Below are 17171 nucleotides of genomic sequence, written 5' to 3' on the forward strand. Positions count from 1 at the left end.
CATTGCATTATATGTTTTGAAACTACAGAGCTTTGATCATAAAACTAAGTATTTAAATATCATCTTACTAAGACATATTATTGGAGATAGAGAGTGACAGCTGATATTTGTTTCATTTTATGTAACTATCTGCTATAATGTTATAAAGATCTCAGTAATTTACATAACAAGCATCAGAATTTCATCTTACTTTTTGACCATATAAATATAAAGAACTGCAGCAAATTGCATATTTTTGCTCAGTTTGAGTCTCTGAATCTCAAGTACAAGCTCCATATTTTCACTATATCATACTGTATGAGCCATAAAAGCCTGATGAATCAAACACTCATAATATTCATAACTTTGAACACTTATGTGTGATTTCAGTGTGGTGATCTCTGATTTTGTGACTACATACATACAACAAAGTCAAAATTGTCAAATTACAAATATTTTGCAAATGAGACATTTTGAGAATAATGCTGATTCTATATGCTGAGTCATATAAGCTGCATTGCATCAACTCCACATTTGCTTCACATTTAAACAAAGTGATTTCAAGCATGTTATGTTTGATGGCAATTTAAAATGTCTCATTTGAGTGGCAAGATAGAGCGGGACTGTAGGAAATTTGAGCTGGATTACATTTGTTAAATCACCATAAAATCTAAAAGAGCATTACTGCTGCTCGTCTTTTAATGGGCAAGAGTGAAAATAATAGTATGTTAAGCAGATGTGTTTGAGATTTGGAAATTCAATAATGCGTAGCATTTAAAGAGATCACCCCAAAAGTAATCACTTATCATTTGCACCCTCATGTTATTGTGAGTGAACTATTACTTTAAGAAAAAAAAAAGCTAGCCTAACCCGTTATTTCTCTTTCTCCTTTCAGGACTGCATTGAGAAGAAAGGAGAATTTGTGGGGTCGGCTTGCGGGCCTCACGGTCCGTACGTTCCTGATGTTCTCTTCTGGTCTATAGTTCTCTTCTTCTCTACTGTGGCCATGTCAGCGTTCCTCAAAGAATTCAAGACCAGCCGCTACTTCCCCACCAAGGTACCGCAGTCATTATCTGCCCACCGCCTGTCTGAGAGCCACCGCTGCCGCCGCACTTTGTTCTAAAATAACTCTGGCGCCCTCTAGTGTTACTGTGGAGAATCTGTTGCTGCTGGGAATAACAATTGTAAAAAAATGGACGTGACATGTGGCCAAGTATGGTGGCCCATACTCGGAATTAGTGCTCTGCATTTACCCATCCAAAGTGCACACACACAGCAGTGAACACACACACACACACCCGGAGCAGTGGGCTGCGGCGCCCGGGGAGCAGTTGGGGGTTCGGTGCCTTGCTCAAGGGCACCTCAGTCGTGGTATTGAAGGTGGGAGAGAGCCCCCCCACAAACCCCTGCCGGTACGAGACTCGACCCCGCATCCTTTGGGTTACGAGTCAGACTCTCTAACCATTAGGCCACGACTTCCCCTAAAATCCTAGTAAATCCTAAATCCTTTAAATCCTGTTACCTCCAGGTCAGAGCCATCATCAGTGACTTTGCAGTCTTCATCACTATTTTTACGATGGTTCTGGTGGATTACGTTTTAGGAGTGCCTTCCCCCAAACTGAAGGTCCCTAATGTGTTTAAGGTTTGTTTATGTCTTACAATTTCAATATGCATATGCATAGCAACCATCCAGAACACCCTAGCAACTGCTCTATCTATCTATCTATCTATCTATCTATCTATCTATCTATGGAGTGCCTTCCCCCAAACTGAAGGTCCCTAATGTGTTTAAGGTTTGTTTATGTCTTACAATTTCAATTATTATGATGTTGGCTTGAGAAAGATATGCATAGCAACCATCCAGAACACCCTAGCAACTGCTCTATCTATCTATCTATCTATCTATCTATATGTATGTTTTAAAAGACTGGATAAGAATAGTTTTTGCAGGTTTATTATAGTCTTGCTACTATGTTTTCAGCCAACTCGTGATGATCGTGGGTGGTTCATTAACCCGCTGGGTCCGAACCCGTGGTGGACGTGTGTGATTACAGTCGTTCCCGCCCTCCTCTGCACCATCCTCATCTTTATGGACCAGCAGATCACAGCTGTTATCATTAACAGGAAGGAGCACAAGCTGAAGGTGCTGCTAGTTTCTTCAAACTGTCAGTCAAGTCTGAGTGAAATGAGTTAACCCTTCGTTTGACGTCTTGTTTCTACAGAAAGGCTGTGGCTATCATCTGGACCTGTTCATTGTGGGCGTGATGCTGGGCGTCTGCTCTCTGATGGGGCTGCCGTGGTTCGTGGCAGCGACGGTTCTGTCCATCTCTCACGTCAACAGTCTGAAGCTGGAGTCCGAGTGTTCGGCGCCCGGAGAACAGCCCAAGTTCCTCGGGATCAGAGAGCAGCGGGTCACTGGCCTCATGATCTTCCTCCTCATGGGCTGCTCTGTATTCATGACCTCAGTGCTGAAGGTCTGGAGCTCAGTGATCAAGATATCCATAATTGCATTTAGATTTATGCATTTGGTTGATGCGTTTACATTTTATGCATACACCCTTGTGAAAAAGAAGCATGCTTAATTATAATAAATGTGTGCTTGTAGTTAATTCAAATCTTAAAAGTATATATTTAAAAATAATATAATGTTACTAAAATAAAAGGCCACTTAAGTGTACTAAAAGAGTCAAATTAATGACTATGTTTCGTAACACACTTAAGTGCACTTTTAAAAAGCACGCCACACTTTAATAATGTTAGATTAAAAGTTTCACTTTTAAATAATTATGTTTGAATAATCTTCTGTTGTGCTTTAAAGAAGTACACTTATATTGATTTGTTGACACATGTAAAGTACTTGATTATAATTTTAACTGTAGTGTGTTATTTAGTATTCACTTTAAAGTTAGTATATTTTATATGTACTAAATTGCAGCTTCGTCGTTACAAATGTGTAATTGTAAACATATTGAAGTACATGACATAAAAGTTTTAATAGAAAATACATTACAGTATATTTTAGTCACATAAATATTTATCAGTTCATTCAGTCAGTACACTTTAAGCACATTTAAAAAAAGTAATCATGAAATTACATATAAAATTGTACTTAAGTGCTACTTAAGTGGGTCAAAAAGCACTCTAAAGTTCAGCTAATTGCATTTCATATGAATTTGAACTATTACATATTTTCATTTGCAAATTAATGGCAAATTAAAGCTTTTTTTTAGTTCTAACACTAAGGTGTGCATTAAGTTCACACTTAAGTATATTCTCTTAAAGTGCATTATTATTATTTCCATAATAAGTATGAAAGTGTACTCCTTTTTCATAAGGGTAGTTCATTCATTTCCTGGGAATCGAAACCACAACATGGGTTTTACTAGCGTTGTGCTCTAGCGTTTCTACAGTATAACTCAAACAGCAATTTAGAAGTGTACGTTAAAATGGTTCATATCATGAGAAATCAGATTTTACATTTGAAAAGTAAGAGGTCATTATACAATATGATCATATAACACTAAATTATGACAGAATTTTGCACAAAAGCTTTTATAAATTTAAAATTCTTAAAATATTTAAAATTTTTAAGAGGACCAAATATTAGGTAATGAAAATGTTTATTTTGTTTATTCCTTAGTTTATTCCAATGCCAGTGCTGTATGGAGTTTTCCTTTACATGGGTGCATCTTCACTGAGAGGAATACAGGTAAACACACTATAGACGAAGTCTGTTTACAGTATAAGCATTTACAACTTATATAAAAAAAACGTACCAAAATATTACTATTATTTTTTTTCTGTTATTCTGTTAAAAGCTCATGTTAGGTAATCTCTAATGCAGTGTCCACAATACTATTCAAAGCAGTGTTGTTTTAGTATCATTCAGATACTATTATAGTTTTTATTAATATTTAGAATTTTTGTTACTTTTATAGTTTCTTTTAGATTTTGAAGTTTTAATAATTTGGTTGTTTTTGTCATTTTTAGTCGTTTTTAAAAAAATAAATAAAAGTAGCCGAATTACTACTAGCTGAATTAAATTGAGTTTAGTTTATTTTTTATATATTTTAGATAGATATTTTACATAACTTGAAAAATGTATATTCAATATAAAAATGCCCCATGGAGTTATTTTTCGTTTTTCATAACTTTTTCAGGTTTAGAAATCACTTTTAAAATTAGGCTTCCTCATATATCCACTTTATCCAAGATTGTGGGAATCCTGGTTCTTCAAAGACATAAAACAGATGAATTAAAATAAAAAAATATATCATTTTTTTAGTTGTTTTAGCTTATTTTAAGTAAGTCATCTCGAGGCCCCTTTGGATGTTTGCTGAGGCCCCTGGTTGAGAACCACTGCTCTAATGTACACATTTCTCCTTTTTTCTATTATTTTAGTTTTTTGATCGTTTGAGATTGTTCGGGATGCCGGCTAAACACCAGCCAGACTTCATTTACCTGAGACACGTTCCACTCCGAAAGGTTCATCTGTTCACCATCATCCAGCTCAGCTGTCTGGTTCTCCTCTGGGTCATCAAAACCTCCAGAGCTGCCATAGTCTTTCCCATGATGGTGCATACTTAACTTTTTTATGTTATTGTTAATATTTACCACAGTATGCAAGTGTAAACTAGTTTGATCCATCATAGATGGATAGTAATAGCATAGTTGGTCAAACATGTCCAAGCGTGTCTGCTAGAGTAATTGCCTCGTTAAGCATCTCTTAACTGTTTCAACTCATGTTTTTTGAATAATATGTCATAATTGAATTAGTGATTTGCTGCCGGCAGGTGTTGGCACTGGTCTTCATTAGGAAGCTGCTGGATTTTATCTTCACTAAGCGAGATCTCAGCTGGCTCGATGACCTCATGCCCGAGAGCAAGAAGAAGAAACTGGAGGACGCTGAGCGAGAGGTGAGCTTTACCATTTATTATCTAAATAGAACGCTCACTGTGAATAAGCACTTGTAATGTGGCTGCAAGCAGCAATTTGCAAGGTCCAAGCAGAGCAGAAAGAACAAATGAAATGCACAAATGTGCCTGACATTAAAGATCAGAACGGGGATTTTAAAAGAATCCAGAAAATCCTGGACAAAAGATTGGGGTTGTTTTTGAAAGAAGTCTCTTCTGCTCACCAAAGCTGCATTTATTTAGTCAAAAATACAGCAAAAATATTGTAATATTGTGAAATATTATTTCAATTTGAAATAACTTTTTTTATTTGAATATATTTTAAAATATAATTTATTCCTGTGATGCGATGCAAAATTTGGTGACTTCTTGCCACACAGTGAAAAAAAAGTAGGGGACAAATAATGACCTGCTACAAATGCTTCACTGTTTGGACCCCTAAAAACATGAGTAATTAGTAATTGGAAGACAATGTCTGTGTAACTGAATGACTCAACATGACTGCTGCTCGAGTTTATTTATATAAGCTGAATAAAAGTAAAAGCATGGGTTTTCTTCGGCGAGTTTTTGAGGTCCTGCTTTAATGAGGAGATCTGATTTGTGCTCCAGTTTTGCAGTTTGTTTTTCCTGCATTCAGAGACTTTCTGACCCCCTGGCACATAATCTCATGTTTTACTCTTGCTAAAATTGCCATGATACGTTTCTTATAGAGAGACCCCAATTCACCCACCTCAGTATCTGAATGCATTCATTTCATGCCAAACAAATGGAACATGAATCGATCTGCCAAAATGTCCTTCAGCAAAGTTATTTAATCTCAAAGGGTCTCTGAAGTTCTCTTTGGCTGGACGGGAATAAAACTGTCTCTCTCGCTCTTTCTCCCTGTGTTTACTGCCAGGAGGAGCAAAGTATTTTGGCAGAGGAAGAAGGAATCGTACAAGTGCCATTGGAGGGACATTACAAGTATGGACCAGATTTTCCTAACTAATTCCCACAATAGCAAGCAAGAAATACTAGTATTTGTTGTTTTAAAAAACAATAGGGCAATACTTAACATGGATTTTACCATTGGTTCTGTATTTTTTATAAACATACTTATACTGTACATATACACTAGAGAAATAATGAAATAAGTAGAATGAAATAAATACTTAAATACGTCAACAAGTAGAATTAAAGACAAATGATAAATATTGACATTTATTAAATAAGCAATTGTAAAGCGTCCGCCATTGCATTAGAATTTTGAGTCAAAATCATGTGTTTTATGATTGTTTTCATGCAGACTTATATTTCATTGATTTTATGATGTTTTTAATGGATATTTTCAGAGATGATCCTTCTACTGTCAACATTACTGATGAAATGTCCAAAGGCTCCTTTGGAAATACTTGGAACTCCAAAACTGATCTGAACTCAAAAAGGTTCTAATTTATTTTCATATGAATATATATATATTTTTTGGTATGAGCACACCACTTCTGCATTAAGCGCCAGAAAATCTCTCTGCAACCAGCCACACAATTTAAAGGCAGAGTGAGTGATTTTTCAAAAACGCTTTAGAAAACTGATTCGGGCCGAATCGCAAAACAAACTTGTAGCCAATCAGCAATAAGGGGCGTGTCTACTCGTGATGTGGAGGAGAGCGCGTTCAGTGCACGGGACGGACACTAGCCGAGCCGAGCGACAGAAAGATAGAGATGGCGGACAAAAAATAAAAGAGGAAAACGTCTGTGGAACGATAAGGCAAGAAGTAGGACCTGTGTAAATATCGGATCAGCTTTCCAGCGCTGGAGAGAACTCAAGGAGCGGAGGCCTGCGATCGGACGCCGAGGTTGCTTTGTTTCTTATCAATGGGTGAGGAACACCGTGTCTACAACAGCTAAAGTCTGCCTACACTGGACGCGATCAAACAAGCTTTGAAAACCATTTGAAATTTGTGTCAGCACGTCATAAAGAGAACCCGGCAGCAGTTTTCTGTCGGGGATTTGTTGCGCCGCGCCGCTCCGTAGACACGGTGTAATATTGGTTTTGCTTTGTTTCACAGAACTAATCGTTGCCTGGGTTGTGTATGTATATGTGGGGCGGAGCTATCAGAATAGAGGCAAGACCCTTTTGGGGTAGGGGCATGTTTGTTTTGGTGATTTCAAATATCAACATTGGCTACCAGAAATCACTTACTCTGCCTTTAAAGAATCATTTATGTTTATGTCACTTGGTTGTAAGCATTGTGGGATGAGTTACACACTGAAGTTTAAAAGCTGAAAATCATTTACTGTAGCTAATTTGGCGTTCCTGGTCAAAAATGACTGGCCTTTTAAAAATAGCTTTTAAATTTCTCATTACTCTACAGTATATTGTTATCACCAAATCTTGGATTCAATCTTTTTATCAGCTTGTTTTCTTTCATTTAACACAGGTTTTCATTTTGGAACCGATTGATCATAGGCCTGAAAAAAAAATCACAAAAAAGTACAGGACAGCTATTATTAAAATGTTGGGGATGTTGTTATACCCTGTTTTGTAGATGCGAGAAAATTAACAAGCATTTTCAGAAAAAAGAAATTCCTCTCCAGGTCAGAATGACCAGAACACAAAAGAATGAGTAATAACATCAGTGATGCACCATTCAACAGCAGTTGGTGAAGTCAAAATAATATTACCAGTGTTGGGGGTAATGCATTACAAGTAATACGAGTTACGTAATCAGATTACTTTTTTCAAGTAACCAGTAAAATACCGCTTTATTTTTTAATTTACAAGAAAATATCTGAGTTACTTTTTCAAATAAGTAAGGCCAGTTACTTTGTTTTCTCATGTATTGACCGACAGCTCTCCTGTCCTCATGTTGAGAGAAATCAGGAGTGAGTGCAGAGGCGTGCGCTGTGTGAACATGATGTTACTGTAGTTCTAGATTAAATGTGAACATGTATTTATTAATCTTACTTGCACAAAACAGATTCAGGATTCCTCAAAATGAATACAATTTGTGAAATGCAAACTCAGAATATGACGCAAACCTGCAATAATTAAATATGGTAATTAACACAAATATCCTTTATGTATTTAATCCCAGTTTATTAAACAATGTCGTTACTGCTGACCTTCGACGATCCAATTCAACCATTCTAATAAGCAAAAATGACTTTAGATAAACATAACATTTGTATTTGTAATGTTGAACTTTCTTCTCCTGCGTCCTATTCTTCATGCTATAGATTCACGTTTTTTTGAGCTGCGCCCTCTACTGTACAGACGTGAATTTCCATTTCCTTCAGCCTGAGGCTTAGTCATTTCACTTTTGGTGTAAAAGGGCCTTTACATTTGCAAAATATAATTTTTTATATTAAAAAAAACAAACAAGTAAGCCCAGTTACTTTTTAGGGAGTAACACAAAATTGTAATGCATTACTTTTAAAAGTAACTTTCCCCAACACTGAATATTACTAATTGTAAGTGTCTTTTAAACCCTTTTACTTTACTTTAATATTAAGAATGATTGTGGACAAAACAGTATCTGACAGGTAGTTAGTTATCTGTGCAATAGCTTTTGTCCTGCACCTTTAAATGGTCACTGTTTCGAAACACACGTGCACACATTGTTAATTTTTTATTTGACCCTTTTATTCTGCATTACGACGCATTTTGATTTAATTACTACTTCTTTCGTTTTTATTAGCCCCCTTTCCTAAGCTTGCAGATGCTGATCCCCAAAGGTAAGCGCACTGGACTGTTCTCATAGCAACATCCCACGTCACTTTAGGATCTCATCTTGTCTTTCTTCGCATGGCAACAAGTATTTTGACTAAATTGGCAGCGTTTGACAGATTTGATTGTAATCCATCTGGAACAGACATTTACCATTATGTGTCTCTCCAAGAATGTTTGAATTTACCCCAATTATTCCATCCAGTTAAACAGTCGAAAACAATAAATCATACACATCTCTCTGTAAGTGTCAGACAAAGATAGACAGCATGTGATCATCTTTTGTTGTTGGTTTGTTTACTACTAAGACAGGAAAAATGTCTAATCAGCCGTGAGCTCGTGAAGTGTGAATGTGTGTCCAGTCTGATAGCTGCTAAACATGGATTATTATTGAGATCTTTGTGTGTTCAGTGCAATCACAAGGAAATATTCTGCCCATAAAGTCTTTTTGTCATGAATACTTAAAGGAATAGACCATCCAAAAATGAAAATTTGCTGAAAATTCACTCACGCTCAGCCCATCCAGAGATGTAGATGAGTTTGTTTCTTCATGGGAACAGATTTGGAGAAATGTAGCATTACATCACTTGCTCAGCAATGGATGCTCTGCAGTGAATGGGTGCCGTCAGAATGAGTGTCCAAACAGCTGATAAAAACATCACAATAATCCACACCACTCCAGTCCATCAGTTTACATTTTGTGAAGCCAAAAGCTGCGTGTTTGAGAAACAAATCCACCATTAAGGCATTTTAACTTTAAACTGTTGCTTCCGGCTAAAATATGAGTCCATAATCCATAACACTTTTTCTAGTCTAAAGAAAGATTCCAAGCTCATGATTGGTCTGTCTTGATAGGTTTACAGGTGCATCTCAATAAATTAGAATGTCATGGAAAAGTTCATTTATTTCAGTAATTCAACTCAAATTGTGAAACTCGTGTATTAAATAAATTCAATGCATTCAGACTGAAGTAGTTTAAGTCTTTGGTTCATTTAATTGTGATGATTTTGGCTCACATTTATTTCCACGACATTCTAATTTATTGAGATGCACCTGTATATAGTATTGTTAAAAATCAGTTTGGAGAAAATAAATGGGATTTGCCAAATTGATAAACATTCGATCAATATTGTCATTAAAAGTGCTATTGCAGTTTAGGGTAATTCAGGTGAACTAATTCCCTTTTTTATGTCATTTTACAGCCTGTCTAATAAGAAAGTGCACAAGGAGCGTCGATGGAAAGAAGATTCACTGTGTTCATGCACACACACACACACACACACACACACACACACACACACACACAGATTTACCTAGCTATCGAAATAGACATATATTGTTTTTTAAGGAATAGTTCACAAAAATAAAATGAATATATATTTATATAAAATAAATATATATTTATATAAAATAAATGTATGTTTATAAATGTGTGTGTGTATATATATATATATATATATTATTTATTTATATATATATTTTTTTTGTGAACTATTCCTCCAGGTATAAATAATGCAAATTATAATTGCTTCTGACTAACCCATACACAAACTTGACCCCTAACCCTACATTTGTTATGACGAACAACTTTTCCATAAGTTTTTACAGATTTAATTAAAGGGGTCATAGGATGCCCATTTTCCACAAGTTGATATGATTCTTTAGGGTCTTAATGAAAGGTCTGTAACATAGTTTGGTTAAAATTTCTCAATGGTAGTGTAAAAAAAAACAAATTTTTTACCGTCAAAAACAGCTCTTCTCAGATCAAGCCGTTTTTGTAGCATTTTCCTTTAAATGTTAATGAGCTCTGCTGACCCCGCCCCTCTCTTCCGAGCTGCTGTCAGAGAGACTGTTTACTTTAGCCACATTCATTGTGAAACTTGCTAATTAGCACATTATTAGGAAAGGCGATTTGCAAAGATTAATTACAAAACATTATACTCACTTCTTCTGTAGATGATGCTGGATCATGAATGATTCGCACGAACATAGATGCATTTATGTAGATCGGGGGCGCATTCCCTTCAGAAACAATGTAATCCACTGCGTCTTCAGCGGCTCAGATGTAGGGAGTAAATGACGACTGCTTTGTTCATTATTACATCCAACAACAAAACACCTCAATCGCTTAGGAGTCATTCTTGTCTACATCTGCTCCGGCGGTGAAACAATGGCGGACTGATGACAGCTCACTGAGGGCGGAGTTAAGGTAAGACACTGTCAATACTGTCAATCAAACAATCGTGGGAGGGGCCTGTCTGTGTGACGTCACACAGACAAGCATCTGAGATCTGCTCGATTTGAGAAAGGGGAAAACATTTAACCAGATTAAAATGTAAAATTTATCATTATAGGGTGGTTGTGTACACACACTGCCAACACACATTTTAGTTCAAACAACTTGTAAAAGTGCATGTAGCATACTATGACCCCTTTAACTTCTGGAGACATTATCCATCATTCACCTTAAAGTATAGCTAGTTTACAAGTAAACACACATATAAACTCTAACTTGTTCGACGCCTCGGCTTCCTGTCTCGTCTTGTGTTTCTGTATTTTAAACTTTTCAGCTTCTAGGCATAAAGCCTGTACATACATAATAGTAATACCAGCAAATGATGCGGAGATTATTGTGTGGGAAATGAAGAGAAAGTGTGGCAGAATTTGAAATTATTTCCAACTTTTATTTTAAATGTTCTCTGAAGTATTTTATATGTTTTGTATTTTTTTTTAAATAGCATTCCTGTGCAACTTTCACTACAGTTTTAAATGTGTAAACAATCTACAGTAGGTGAGCAATTAATTTAACTTCATTACAAATAGCCATTTTATCATTAAATTGCATGCATTACTGTTTTTGTATTCATGTTTTGGGGTGATGAAGAAACTTTCTGTTCATATAAAGGTTGAATGATATAGCTAAACCAACTGTATCATATTATTCAGCTTTTTGATGATATTTAGTATATTCACTACTGGATTTATATATATATATATATATATATATATATATATATATATATATATATATACACTTGTATGTATTTATAAATATATATTTATTTTATATAAATATATACCATTGCCACTATTGTGTGCTTGAGCAAGACACTTGAGGGTCAGTATGAATCCAGTCAGTGTATTTACTGTAAGACGCTTGAATAAATAGCATAAAACATGTTGTAAATTCTTGATATACCTGCAATATCAGAAAATTGCTGTATTTTGTTTAAGACTACCTTTGCATTGATGCAATGTTAATCATTTTCAAAGTCATTTTAGCTATTAATATATATTTTTTTGCAGAATGCTGCTTTTGTAAATATTAGTTCCATCAAGAGTTTATACCTCTGTTTTGAAGCCTGTATGTCAATACTTGCAATGCCAAAGTGTGGATGTGTTTTCACACTAATAATGATGGTGGAGAAACATCTGAAGTCATATCAGCTGCACATCAGTAAACTGTCCCCTCAAAATGATTGTCTCTCTTAAGCAATTGAATGCATTAACTGGATACTGTAGATACAGACTACATTATTTTTTCTCAAAATAAAGCAATAGTGTTTTAGAAGTGCGGGTCCATCAAATAATGAAGGTTTTGCATGTTGAGGTCCTCATGCAATTAATAATTTCCATTGAAAAAACTTTAACTTCTGCCATTTATAGTGCTGTATGTATTTATAACAAAATGTGTAAGAGAAAATGATTTTCAAATCATACATACACTCTTAAGAAATGCTGGGTTAAATGATTTAATCCAACCGCTGGGTCAAAACAGCCCAATTGCTGGGTTTGTCCTTATTTTACACAGCACTTGGTTGTATTTAACCCAGCATTTTTTAGAGTGTACTGTTTATTATTATGCATATTTGTTTTGTATGGATTATATCTTCACACTCAAATGGTTTGATTCTGAAAGACGAGTGATTGTTATCATGCTAATATTTTCACAGTTTATTAAAATGTTCATGCCGACTTACATTACTGGAATACTATGTCTACTGTGTTTTGATGTTTCTGTAAATTAACTTGAATGCACTATCACTATATTCTCTTCAGTCTGTATGGTGTGATTTTGGGATCTTTTATCTGTATGCTTTAAATATATATAATTTTTTTTTGTGGGGGTGGGGCTATGACAAGCATTTCCTTCATTTGCATTTGTATTTCATGAACTGAGAGAACTGGGTATAATTAGACTTTTTTTTTTTTAGATTTTGTTCCTGCTATTTCTTCTACAGTGAAATAAAAAGCTCTGCCATATGAATATGGATGTGTCCCTTGATGAAGTATATCTCATACCATGTTTCTGTAATTATCAGGGGGAAGAAATGCACAGTACATAGTCATATATCAGTCTGACATAAGATACAGTTGGCTGAATAAATGTGGATGTAGATGACAGTTCAGGAAAAAGCTTGAGTCTTGAGATTTAATGCACAAATAATTTTTGGGGCTAAAGTATAAATATTTTTGTGAGTAAATACTAATGTTATCAGTGCAAACATCTTCAAATACGTCCTCAGATTTGTTGATAATAATAATCAATGGTGAGTTGCTTTACAAGCCCACCATAGAAAGTAGTTGGATAGAAACTATTTATATAAGAATAGAAAACAAGTACAAGACAATGTAAACTTTTGTGTGAAGGAAAACAAAAAAAACAATAGGTAGTCTATTAAAATAATCTAGTAGTATAAGTAGATATGAATTAGTAAGTGCAATTGTTTAGGTGTGTGCAAATCTTTCCTCATACAAATAAATTATGTTAAATAGATTGTTAAAGTGGTCATCGGATGCCCATTTTCCACAAGTTGATATGATTCTTTAGGGTCTTAATGAAAGGTCTGTAACATAGTTTGGTTAAAATTTCTCAATGGTAGTGTAAAAAACACCTTTTTTACCCTGTCAAACAATCCGTTTTTGTAGCATTTTCCTTTAAATGTTAATGAGCTCTGCTGACCCCGCCCCTCTCTTCCGAGCTGCTCTCAGAGAGACTGTTAACTTTAGTCATCGAAACTTGCTAATTAACACATTATTAGGAAAGGCTATTTGCAAAGATTCATTACAAAACATACTCACTTCTTCTGTAGATGATGCTGGATCATGAATGATTTGTGCTAACATAGACACATTTATGTAGATCGGGGGAGCATTCCCTTCAGAAACAATGTAATCCACTGCATCTCCCCAGTGACGTCACACAGACAGGCATCTGAGATCGGCTCGATTTGAGAAAGGGGTAAAGATTTGAGCAGATAAAAAAAAAAACACTGGGTGGATTTTTATCTTTATAGGGTGGTTGTGTACACACTCTACCAACACACATTTCAGTTCAAACAACTTGTAAAAGTGCATGTAGCATACTATGACCCTTTTAAATGCTCCCGGTTGACCTTATGTAGCTCCGCCCTTTTCAGCACTGCGCACAATGTCTTCTGTCTTCCGTCTGTATTTCCACAGCTTGAAGGGAAATTCGTATGAATTTATGAATGAACGTACCATACTGTGATGTCGTGTCCGGCCGGATCGATGAGACAAAAACATTAAAACCCATTATAAACGAGGCATTTGTTGCATCCAGTTTTTGCATCCATCACTGCATTTGTGATCGGAGAAATGACAAACAACAAGCGCTACTCTACACTGCCCAAAACTCGCGTTTGAATCATCAGTGGCAAATTCTTTATATATAAAAAACGTACTTACAGTCTGAGAGTCAGAACAGCCGGCATTGTAGTCTACTCTCCCAGGATCAGGAAACAGTCCTCCATAAAATGTGCTGCACACATCTGAATATTTGGTTTGAAGTGTTCTGGAACAGTGTTGTAAATACAACTTAACCACTGATTTCTAGTCGTGTCTTCTTTTGGAAGGCCAAACAAAGTAGTTTCACTTTCACAACGAAACACACAGCGTCACACACGGCAGGCTTGAGTGACATTCGACGAAGGAGCGTCTGGAGGGCTTGCGGCAACCACATGTGACGACCCCGGGCTGGACTCCGCTTCGTCCACGATGAAAGCCGATCCGGCGATCCACAGCACGAAGTTTATGTATTTCCTCAGCGACCAGCACGGATCAGCTCTAGGCATGACGAAGCGGATATCGTCCTCTTTTGGAAGACCAAACAAAGAAGTTTCGCTTTCACAACGAAACACAGCGTCTTCACGACATGGTGGCAACAACAATACTACAGCGAGAATAAACGTTAAGCCTTCTTATTTTGCGTGAACATTTGGGCGGCGTTATGCAAATCTTCCCACATAGTGATGTAGACATGTGGGGGCGTGTTAGAACGAGCCGTTTTAGGTAGGCGTGGCTGACTCTTAACTTTTATAAAGAATATCTCTTTGGATTTGAGACTTTAGTCTTTGCAACTTTACAGATCTTCTTTATGCACCAAGAGCTTGTAACACTCCAAAGAGAAAGGAAAAATTGAAATAGCATCATATGACCCCTTTAAAGACAAAATTCTAAAGATGGCTGCTCAGTGCTCACTTCTTTCACGTGCGCGAAAATGTACGTACTGTTGACCTAAAAGCCTCATCGAGCGGACAGCGCTTTTAACCCAATCAGAATCGCTCACTGCCTGTCAATTATTTTATATATAGATCAGTGGTTTGCTGGCTCGTTTTGGGGGCGGGGTTGGTTAAGTAGCTAAGTGTGGCAAAAGTTAGCTAATAAGCTAGTTACTGAGCGTCTTTTCTGAAGTTGTCGTTTTTTGGGTATAGAGTAGATTCAATCGTTCCTGACTGTACATTTGAAAAAACAAGGGTGAGTTGCTTAAATTGTTATTTTGATGGTTTCACAACATTTTTAAACAAACAAAAACATTTCTGAATGTCCCACAAACCTGTCAAGCTACATTCGCTGTTGAAAAAAAGACAAACTTAAACACGTACAAGCTCTTTAACGTGTTTTAAAGTGATTTCAACTGAATATGGTGAATTAATTGTGATGTCCCAATTATACTGAATTAACCATACCTAGTTACCTACCTACCTACCCACAACACTTTCAGCATTTAAATATATCTTTTAACATCTTTTTATATTTATTTTATATAAATAGATGTATATTTTAGCATTTAGAGCTGAAAGATCTTTTAAATATAAGTAGTGTAAAAATAATTACTACATTTCGAAGTTGTAAATGAAGCAAAGATAATAATACTATACTATTTCAGTCTTTCTACTTAAATGTCTTAATTTTAATTATGTTACTTGCAGTTTCATTGTAATTAATTGTGGAATTTACTAGTAATTTCTGAGTCAAAATTATTTCTACACCAAATGTTTTTCAGTGTATGTAAATCAGAAGGTGCCCAAACTTTTTCTTATGAAGGGCCAAAAATTTAAATTGATTGAGGGCCGTGGGCCGAAAATAAACACTGCATTATACCAGACTGTATTAAATCAAAATTAAAGTTTTCATGGTTCCCATCATTTATGAGTTCATAATATTTTAAAACGAATTAATAAAATGAAAACATTACTCTGTAATCTTCTTAACTAATGCAGTTTTATTTTCAAAGTTTTATAGTTCAGTTAAACTTATGATACAATGAAAACATAGAAACACTCCCAATTATAGTACAATAGATTTCAATGCCTAATACAGCTATTCAAGATAAAAGCAACACAGCCATATGCTTGCAAAATCAGTGACCTCTAATGAGAGACACGAAGCCGGAGTCAGGATATTATGTAGGTGAGAGTCAGTTAATTTGCTTCTCATTTTACACTTGTTCAGGTTCATCAGACTGAAAGGCTTCTCACAGTGGTAGGTACTGCCAAACAGAGTCAATATCACTTGTGCTTGTTTGCACAGGAATTTCATCAGGAAGTTTCGCTGGCAGAGATTTTGAGTGGATCAATAGCGATATTAACACTATATTATTATTATTATTATGATAAATAATTATTATGCTATATATGGCTTTCCAAAAGTGGTATTTCAGCAGTATCAGCACTGGGACTTGTCTTTGTGTGCTATACAGGCTGTCAGTCAATCAATGCAGTTACATTTTTTACACCAGTAGGTGGTGTAAAAACTTGCAGTCATGTCTGTATTTCATACGATAAGTCAATATAGTAATTATCGCGACAGGCCTATCATCAACTGCATTTTTTCCCTCTTCTCGTGTATATATAACATGGCGTCCCAAATTAAAGGTCACCACAGGCCAACTTTGTCCCGCGGGCCTTAGTTTGGGCATCTCTGATGTAAATAAAGTGAATGAGGAGGCTGTCAAATTGACAAAAAAGGCACCATAAAAGTACATCAGAGTTTGTAAACTTCCAGGCGTTACATGCCTATTAAGTATATTTATATAGGTTCTCCATTAAAACAAGAGAGCGTGTTAGCTTGATATTTAGTGTTTTTTTTTTGGTGAACAGATGGTTTGTAGCATCAGCTGACAGCTCAGAGAGAGACCTGCTCCCAGGCTGGACTGCATCTCTGGCACCGGTGCCGTTTTCTCCTTGTTGAAGGACTGGAGACGAGCGGTCCCAGGGTGCCTGGCAGTGCTGGATAATTGACACATTTCCTCAAGGCTTTGGTGACTCC

At 35.9% G+C, this 17171-nt stretch overlaps 1 protein-coding gene across 1 annotated transcript in view; it reads left to right on the forward strand.

Moving 5' to 3' along the window:
* The window catches only part of LOC107561560 (sodium-driven chloride bicarbonate exchanger-like), a 35109-nt gene extending 25136 nt beyond the window's left edge, over positions 1-9973 (forward strand). Inside the window, exons 14-24 of the mRNA XM_016246031.1 lie at positions 370-388; positions 875-1036; positions 1508-1621; positions 1961-2122; positions 2202-2453; positions 3620-3688; positions 4381-4554; positions 4773-4895; positions 5791-5855; positions 6224-6316; positions 9803-9973. Of these exons, the coding sequence (XP_016101517.1) occupies positions 370-388; positions 875-1036; positions 1508-1621; positions 1961-2122; positions 2202-2453; positions 3620-3688; positions 4381-4554; positions 4773-4895; positions 5791-5855; positions 6224-6316; positions 9803-9917 (1348 nt within the window). The 3' untranslated portion in view covers positions 9918-9973. The remainder of the gene's footprint in view (positions 1-369; positions 389-874; positions 1037-1507; positions 1622-1960; positions 2123-2201; positions 2454-3619; positions 3689-4380; positions 4555-4772; positions 4896-5790; positions 5856-6223; positions 6317-9802) is intronic.
* Positions 9974-17171: the final 7198 nt, after the last annotated feature.

This window comes from Sinocyclocheilus grahami, unplaced genomic scaffold (genome assembly GCF_001515645.1).
Source record: "Sinocyclocheilus grahami isolate Dianchi unplaced genomic scaffold, SAMN03320097.WGS_v1.1 scaffold780.1, whole genome shotgun sequence".
Taxonomy (NCBI): domain Eukaryota; kingdom Metazoa; phylum Chordata; class Actinopteri; order Cypriniformes; family Cyprinidae; genus Sinocyclocheilus; species Sinocyclocheilus grahami.